At 40.3% G+C, this 9333-nt stretch overlaps 1 protein-coding gene and 1 non-coding gene across 2 annotated transcripts; one reads left to right on the forward strand and one right to left on the reverse strand.

Moving 5' to 3' along the window:
• Nucleotides 1–314: 314 nt before the first annotated feature.
• LOC133300675 (small nucleolar RNA R71) lies at nucleotides 315–421 on the reverse strand. Its single transcript, XR_009750090.1, has one exon. It is a non-coding gene; the product is annotated as a small nucleolar RNA R71 (small nucleolar RNA).
• Nucleotides 422–1568: 1147 nt separating this feature from the next.
• On the forward strand, nucleotides 1569–4098 carry LOC133300666 (uncharacterized). The gene is made up of 3 exons (XM_061500237.1): nucleotides 1569–2586; nucleotides 3062–3372; nucleotides 3562–4098. The coding sequence occupies exons 1-3, from the start codon at nucleotides 1569–1571 to the stop codon at nucleotides 4096–4098; spliced, it is 1866 nt and encodes a 621-aa protein (XP_061356221.1).
• Nucleotides 4099–9333: the final 5235 nt, after the last annotated feature.

Here is a 9333-nt window from a genome sequence, read left to right on the forward strand (position 1 = left end):
GCATTGATAGACCCAACATAGAGGCTAACAACTTTGACCTGAAGCCGGCATTACTGCAACTGATTCAAATAGAACAGTTCACTGGAGGAAGCACAGAGAACCCCTATTGTCATCTTGATGACTTTTTGCTTTACTGTGATACATTAAAAGTGAATGGAGTTTCTCGTGGTGCTATATTGCTCAGGCTATTCCCATGCTCACTGAAAGATGAAGCAAGAGATTGGTTGCAGTCTCAACCTGAAGGAAGTATAACCAGTTGGGATGACTTAGCCGCTAAATTCTTGGCCAGATTTTTCTCAGCTTCAAAGATGGCTAGGCTCAAGGCGGAGATCGCAACTTTTGAACAAAAAGAAAGCAAATCTTTGTACGAGGCTTGGACACGATTCAAAGGATTACTCCGAAAGTGTCCTCAACACGGAATTGAAGCATGGGAGAAGGCAAAAATCTTTCTCCAAGGGATGACAGCCAACACAAGAACATTGGTAAATGCCGCTTCAGGAGGCTCATTGAAAACAAAAACTCCTGAGGAAGCACTTGAATTGTTGGAATCATTAGCATCTCAAGAATTTGACAATGCTCCTGCTCCAGTTGCACCAAGAAGATCAGGGATCATGAAGCTTGAAGGCTATGATGCACTCTTAGCCCAGAATGAACAAATGCTACAAATGCACAAGAAACAACAAGAACAATTAGATGCCCTTAATAAGAAATTTAATCCTTCTCAAGTTTATTCTGTTTCTAATGCTAACATTAAATGTGATATTTGTCAGGAGGCTCATGCAACTGAGGATTGTGAATACATCAGAAACACGGAAAATCCACCAGTGGAGGTCGATGGACTCTGGTATGATCAAAAGAACTCGAACAATCCAGGAAGGAATCAATATGGTAATCAAGGGTGGAAGAATAATAATCAACACCCTGGGTTGAGTTACAAGTCAAACTACCAGCTGAATCCTCCTATGCCATTGCAACAAAAACCTCAAGGCACCACATCAGAATGGGAGAAGGATTTTGCACAGTTATCCAAAACAACATCCGACTACATTCAAAATGCAGATGCCTTCAGAGATGAAACAAGAGCTTCCTTCCAGAATCAAGAAGCTTCGATCCGGAACTTGGAGACTCAAATTGGTCAGCTATCAAGGCAGTTCACTGAAAGAACCCAGGGCATATTTCCAAGTAACACCGACATGAACCCAAAGGCACAATGTAATGCAATTGTCACAAGAAGTGGGATCGTGATTCAGCCTGTGGAAAAACCACCAGTTGAAAAGAAGAAAGAAGCCGAACCTGAAGTCGAACTTGAAGCTGAACCTGAAGCTGAGAAAAAGAAAGAAGAAGATGCAGTAGAAGCCGAGAAGAGCATTCTAGAGAGGAAACTATTCAAATAGGAGAAAAAGAAAGCTTTGGACAAACAACCAAAAGCAGCAGATCTGTCTCCTTATGCAAAAGTTCAATACCCTCAGCGGTGGAAACAATAAGTCCAGAAGCAGCAATACACCAAATTTCTGGACATCTTCAAAAAGCTGCAAGTCAACATTCCTTTCGCAGAAGCCCTGGAAAGCATGCTGAACTATGCGAAGTTCATGAAAGACCTTCTATCAAAGAAACGCAAGTTGAAGGAATGCGAAACAATGGCCTTGACAGAGGAGTGCAGTGCAATCATCCAGAAGAAACTTCCTCCCAAGATGAAAGATCCAGGAAGCTTCAGTATTCTTATTGAAATAGGAAACATTGAAGTTGGAAAAGCATTATGTGATCTTGGAGCAAGTATCAACCTGATGCCACTGTCCATGTGCAGAGCTCTTGGAATCAAGGAGCTCAAGCCTACTACCGTTTTTCTCCAGTTAGCTGACAAATCGATCAGACGACCAGATGGGGTAATTGAGGATGTTTTAGTTAAAATTGACAAATTTATCTTCCCTGCAGATTTTGTAGTTCTGAATATGGAAGAAGACACCGAGATTCCCCTATTACTTGGAAGGCCATTCTTGGCCACTGCAAGAGCAATGATCGATGTGGAGCAAGGAAAACTGATGCTGAGGGTGAACGAAGAAACAGTCACCATTGACGTCTTCGAATCAATGAAACATCCAACAGATGGAGAAGACTATTTTATGATAGACATAATACAAGAAGCAATTGATGATGCTATGAAAGAGGAGATTTTCTCGCTTGAGTTAGAACAAATCAACGAAGAACTTGAAATAAATGATAAAGAACTAGTGGTGGAAGAACTTAAAAGAAAGAAAGATGACATCCCTCTTGGAGCACCGAAGGTTGAGCTTAAGGAGTTATCTCCAAATTTAAAATATGCCTTCCTGGGTAATAACGATACATATCTAGTCATCATCAATGTTGAGCTAACAACCGTAGAAGAAGATAAGCTTCTCAAAGTTCTGAAGAAACACAAAGCTGCCATAGGATGGTCCTTCTCCGACCTGAAAGGTATAAATCCTTCATTTTGTACTCATAAAATTCTAATGGAAGATGATATGAAACCTGTGAGGCAGCCGCAAAGGAGACTCAATCCAACCATGAAAAAAGTGGTTAGGAAAGAAGTAGTAAAACTATTGGATGCAGGTATGATCTACCCTATATCTGATAGTGCATAGGTAAGTCCTGTACAAACAGTACCCAAGAAAGGTGGAGCCACCGTGGTGAAGAATGAGAACAATGAGTTGATTTCAACAAGGACAGTCACTGGGTAGAGGATGTGCTTTGACTACAGAAGACTTAATACAGCCACTCGGAAGGACCACTTCCCATTTCCTTTCTTGGACCAGATGTTGGAAAGCTAGCCATGCCTTTTACTGCTTCCTGGATGGGTACTCATGCTACAACCAAATAGCAGTAGCTCCAGAAGATCAAGAAAAGACAGCATTCACATGCCCTTACGGAGTCTTCGCTTACTGGAGGATGCCCTTCGGCTTGTGCAACGCTCCTGCAACTTTCCAAAGGTGTATACTTTCTATCTTTTATGATATGATTGAGAAATCTATTGAAATCTTCATGGATGACTTTTTTGTTTTTGGTCTCTCTTTTGACAATTGTTTAGAAAATTTATCTAATGTTTTGCAAAGATGTCAAGAGAGTAATCTTGTTTTAAACTGGGAAAAATGCCACTTCATGGTGAAAGATGGCATAGTTTTAGGACATAAAGTGTCCCAAGCTGGTATAGAAGTAGATAGAGCTAAGATATCTGTTATTGAGAAACTTCCCCCTCCCTCTAACGTTAAAGGTATTCGAAGTTTTCTTGGTCATGCAGGTTTCTACAGACGCTTTATCAAAGACTTTTCCAAGATAGCAAAACCACTATGCAAGCTGTTGGTCAAAGATGAGGAATTCAACTTCTCAGACGAATATTTGGTAGCATTTAATATTTTAAAAGATCAATTGACCACTGCACCTATTATCACTGCACCTGATTCCACACTCCCTTTTGAATTAATATGTGATGCTAATGATTATGCCATATGAGTTATTTTAGGACAAAGAAAGAATAAATGGTTGCATGTGATTTATTATGCTAGTAAAATTCTGAATGATGCACAAAAGAATTATGCAACCACTGAAAAAGAGTTACTAGCAGTTGTCTATGCATTTGATAAATTTAGACCGTATTTGCTGGGGTCTAAAGTAGTTGTATACACTGATCATGCTGCTTTAAAGTATTTTTTGAATAATCAGGATGCAAAGCCACGACTACTGAGGTGGATGCTGCTCCTTCAAGAATTTGAAGTGGAGATCAGAGACAAGAAACGTGTAGAAAACTTGGTAGCTGATCACCTCTCCAAAATTCAAGAAAAAGATCTTCAAGACGGACCTGAGCTGAAGATCAAAGAGGAGTTTCCGGATGAGAAAATCATGGCTATCAATGTCATCTCGGATCCACAACCAAAGGAAGTAAAGACCACAAGTACACCACCTTGGTTCGCAGACTTTGCAAACTTCAAAGCAGCAGGAGAAATTCCAGTAGACTTAACATGGCAACAAAGAAAGAAGTTCTTACATGACGTCAAGAAATACTTATGGGATAAGCCCTTCCTTTTCTATAGATGTGCTGATGGCGTAATAAGACGCTGTATTCCATAAGAAGAGATGAAGGACGTCCTGTGGCACTGTCATGGTTCCAGCTACGGTGGAAACTTCGCAGGAGAAAGAACAGCGACAAAGGTGCTGATGAGTGGTTTTTATTGGCCAACACTTTACAAAGATGCAAGGAAGTTCGTTGAATCATGTGATAGATTTCAGCGAACGGGGAACATCTCTAGAAGACATGAAATGCCCCTCAACAACATATTGGAGGTTGAGATCTTTGATTTGTGGGGAATGGACTTCATGGGACCCTTCCCACCTTCTTATGGCAACAAATACATCTTGGTTGCGGTTGATTACGTCTCCAAATGGGTTGAAGTTGTTGCCCTTCCTACTGATGATGCTCGGGTGGTCATTGCATTCTTGAAAAGAAACATATTCGTTCGATATGGAGTACCACGAGCGATCATAAGTGACGGAGGAACTCATTTCGACAACAGACAAGTGGAATACGTACTGGCTAAATGCGGCGTGAAGCATAAGATTGCAACACCATATCATCCGAAAACAAGTGGTCAAGTGGAGATTTCCAACCGATAGCTTAAACGTATCTTGGAGAAAACAGTGGGAAGCTCCAGAAAATATTAGTCCAAGAAGCTTGATGATGCACTGTGGGCATACCGGACTGCCTTCAAGACACCAATAGGTATGTCCCCTTTCCAATTACTGTTCGGGAAAGCTTGTCACTTATCGGTAGAATTGGAGCATAAAGCACTGTGGGCAATCAAGTACCTGAACTTCGACTCCAAGACAGCAGTTGAGAAAAAATTGCTTCAACTGGATGAGCTCGACGGATTCAGACTATCTGCGTACGAGAGTGCGAGTTCGTACAAAGAGACGAAGAAGTGGCATGACAAGAAGATCCTACCTCGAGACTTCAAGTGGGGAATCAGGTATTACTCTTTAACTCTCGTCTTCGTCTCTTCCATGGAAAACTTAAATCCTGATGGTCGGGACCGTTCATCGTAAGGAACATGAAATCATATGGAGCAATGGAGATTAGTCTGCTGGAGTTCGATAGAAGCATCACAGTGAATGGCCAACAACTGAAACTATACATGGGAGGAGAAATAGACAAGGGAACAACCATTGTTGCCCTTGTCGAGGTAATTTGAGCAAGGTACATCAGGCTCGTGACGTTAAACAAGCGCTGACGGGTAGGCAAACCCGTAGTTTACTGCTTTATTTTAAATTTTAGTTTAGTTTATTTTGATTTCAAGAAAAAGAAAAGCAAAAAAGAGACAGACAAGTGAGGCCAAGGTCATGATTGAGTTCAAGAAGGAAGAAACGAGGATTCAAGAGGCTAAGGTATGAAATTTTAAAGCTTAAATATAAAAATTGTCCCTGCCTCAGCACGTTTTAGCGTCCACATGCACGCCAAAATGTGCTACAAGACTAAAATAAGCAATTGCCCCTGCCTCTCAGCGTTTTGGCGCACATGTGCATGCCGCGCACATGTGCACGCCAAAACGTGCTCCTAAGATCACAGGGGCCACCTTTCTGGCTTAGAACGTTTTGGCGTGCACACTGTGCGCCAAAACGCCCTAACGCGTCCCCAAAATTTTAAAAAGGTTTTAAATTCCTTTCTCCCCCCCCCCCCCTCACTCTGCACTCTCACAATTTCTTCCCCATCAACTCACTCTCATCTCTCTACGCCCTCTCCTTACCTCACACGAGTTGTTCATCTCCCACAAGGCAATCCAGGTATGAAATTCTTTCCCTAATCTTCATGCTTCATTCATGAATTCCACATTTGAATCTAAGGATTGGAGGGTATAAAAACTTGGGAGTAAAATTGATAGAGAAAACCTAGGGTTCCAACGAATTGGGGATTTGGATTTCTAATGGTTTTACAAATTGATTGGCATTGAGCAATCCAAGATTTGAATAGGGAATTAGGGAATGGTGTTATGATAACCTCTGTACAAATTTTGTATCATGAAATTTCTGAGGTTATATACATGTCCGCACATTGTTCACTCTTTTTGCATTCAAAAGCATGCACACAAGCTGTTCGACAGAATGTAACAATGAAGATGAAATGTTAAAAATGCTTACAATTCCTTATTTTCAATGCTCAATTTATTATGATGGTTGTCCTCAACTGAATTAGCAACAGAAATAAGAGATAGAGAGTTGTTCTTAAACTATGCATTGCAAGAAGATCGATTACATGTTCACATAGTTAGGGTGTTTCATACATGTAGTGCATAATACATGCTGGACCAAATGCTTTAGCTGTAGGATTTTCTTTTTGGTCGGTAAGCTTGGGGCTACTTAACAGATTATATACAATTGAGTTGAAACATGTAATGAGGAACAAACTTCTATAATGCAAACTAGTGATCATGCATAGATACAAGTATCAAGTAAAGCATGCACATGGAAGTTTCAGTAGCAAAATTTTGTGCTAAAAGGAAAGTGCTCTAATATAGATAGAAATCCCAATACTATCTTCTGAAATAGATTCATGAATTGTAAATTGACTTGGAATTTTCTGTTTTTCATGAATGTCAACTAGAGGCAAAAAGAGGGTCAAGGTGAACCCCAAGGGTGGTTCAAGCTTAAGGCAAGCACCTGAACCTGAACCTGGTTATGATGAACACAGGTTCAAGTCCCCAGCCCATGCTACCCGGTACATTGAGCACATCAAGAAAAAATCCTTTGTACGAGAAAGGGTTTTCTATCTCAAGCAAGGGCAACACCATGATTTCTACATCATGGTGGCCAATGGATGGCGAACATTTGGGAGGTTACCAATAGAAGCTAATGAAGAGCTGGCAAGAGAATTCTATGCCAACGCTTACACGGTAGAAGAGGGAGCAAATAGGGAGTATATTAGCTCTATGAGAAAGAAAACAGTGAGATACAATGCTACTTCCATTCAAGCAATTCTACAAATAGCTCACCATGACAGAACTACACAGAGGACTTACAGGTTTCAAACAAAACTTGCAACCGTTGAATATGAGAGAAATGATCCTTTTGGTGTAGCTGAGCCAATACTTCTAGGTCTCACACTTCCTGGAGAAAAGTGGGACCCAACAAAAGATCACAGCCGCCCAAAGAGGATTTGGCTGAAACAGCTGAACAATGTAGCCAAGGTTTGTCACTACTTTATTAATAGCAACATCATGCCCAGTTCAAATCAAATTGAGATAGTGGTGAAGATAGTTGTATTAATTTACACTGTTATGGAAGGACTACGGGTGGATTTGCCTAGGGTACTGGCTGATAGTATCTATGAGCTGGCTCATAAAAAGAACAAGACAGCCACCATTGGACATGCCTCTCTGATTCAGAGTTTATGTGCAGCAGCAGGAGTAAAGATTTCTATTGAAGGAGATACCATCCCATTGAAGCCCATCATAGATGCAAAATACATTTCTACTTACATAGGAGGCTCCTTTGTTACTGACGATGATGACCCAGTGCCACCACCAGAGACTCGCGGCAGACCGCAACGTGCACCTAGACCATCTGCTCCAGTTGAGAGACCACCAGTTGCGACTACTGACAGCCGACTGGATGATATGGAGACACAGATGGGATTTCTTAGGCGGCGGCTGAGGCATATGGATCACAGGGAGCAGGAGTATCAGACTTACATGACTATACATCATCACCCTGCCAGACCAGATGGACCTCCACCTTTCCAGCCCACACCTTATAATGGTTCAGATGGGGAGGCCACTTTTGATGCTGCTAGGAGGATCGCTTCGACAGCTCAGGCCACGACTTCACATGCTGCGGAGGATACTGATACAGAGATGATACCTGCCATTGTCCGAGACGCTAAGGATGATGACATGGACGACTGATACCACCCTCATCCCATACTTTCCCTTTTATTTTCTGTTATTTTGTGATTTGAGATTCGCATTTTAATATGCTAACCCTGTCACATGTTTTCATACTATCACTTCTATGACTGATGAGTTTAGATTGTTTCATGTTGTTTCAGAATAAGCGACTAGTTATGCTTAGCTTGCACACAAATTATTTTTAGATTTAAATCTGTTGTTGAGGACAGAAAAATTTAAATCTGGGAATGGAGAATGCGCGTTCCATCTAAGCACATTGGATTGAGACCGGAGGAATTTTCATGAGTATACACAGAATCTCCGGTCAAGACAGGGAAATATCTCAAATCCCTTTTTCATACAATTTTTAATTCTTGTTTTTATGTTTTTCATGCATTTTTTAATTAGATAATTTTAATTGTTTTCGTTGAAAAACCCCAAGCCAAAATTTTTTGTGAAGATTCTTACAAATTTTTCAAAGTTTCTTAGTGTTTTTTTTTATTGGAAAAATGGCGGGAAGTTTAAATCAGCAATTGATTCAGAGCATGATGATGCACTTACCCATATTCACTTTTATGAACATCATTGCAATAAGTGACATGATTCATTGAAAATATTGTTTGATATTGAAGTTATTTGAGAAAAAGAACAAGGAAATTACTGTGCATTCATAACCGTGAGGTTTTGAGCCTATACAGAAAATTTTTATTGAGTGTGCATTCCATTGTTGAGATACTCTAGAACTTGCTTGGTTTCTTAATTAAAATAGTCTGTGATTTATACTGTAGAGATGACAGAGGCATGTTCTTTTTCTAACTAGATGGCCAAATAGCTAACCTTGATGATATTCCTTAGTTAAGCCCCCTTGAGTCTAGACTTTTTTGTTCATGAATAACCTTGAATGTGAATAGCCACTTCCCCAATTGAATCCTCACCTTAATAGCAGATTAATTTCAGATTTCAAGTAAGGAGTGGATATGAGTTTCAACTATGCAGGCGTTCAACGGAATAAAGAAGTACAAGCAAAAGGGCAAAGCCCAAAGAAGAAAGAAAAAGGAACAGTTGGTTAGACTCAAGAAAAGCGAGCAAAATGCTCAAAACAAAGAAAGGAAAAGAAGTGAAAAGCAAGAAAATATGCTTAGAAAGAAAATGACAAAAGAGAAGGTTTAAATAAAGAACTGGAGAGAAGAAGAAAAGCTTTACAGCCGGAAGAAACGCACAACACTTGTTCCATTCCTTAATCTGAATTGATCTTAAACTTTTGTCCCAATTTCTATCCTTCCCTTTCACCAGGCCACGTTACAACCTTACGAAAGACCTCTTGATCTGCTTGATTTATCATAAGAACTGTGGAGAGCGAGAATATAAGCAAGCCTATGGTAGTGTTAATTCAGTGGAATAAGAAAGAAACACCAACCCTCTACAAAGT

Source organism: Gastrolobium bilobum, unplaced genomic scaffold (genome assembly GCF_033153095.1).
Source record: "Gastrolobium bilobum isolate Gb01-03AN ecotype WA unplaced genomic scaffold, APGP_CSIRO_Gbil_v1 utg9733, whole genome shotgun sequence".
NCBI classification, from domain to species: Eukaryota; Viridiplantae; Streptophyta; class Magnoliopsida; order Fabales; family Fabaceae; genus Gastrolobium; species Gastrolobium bilobum.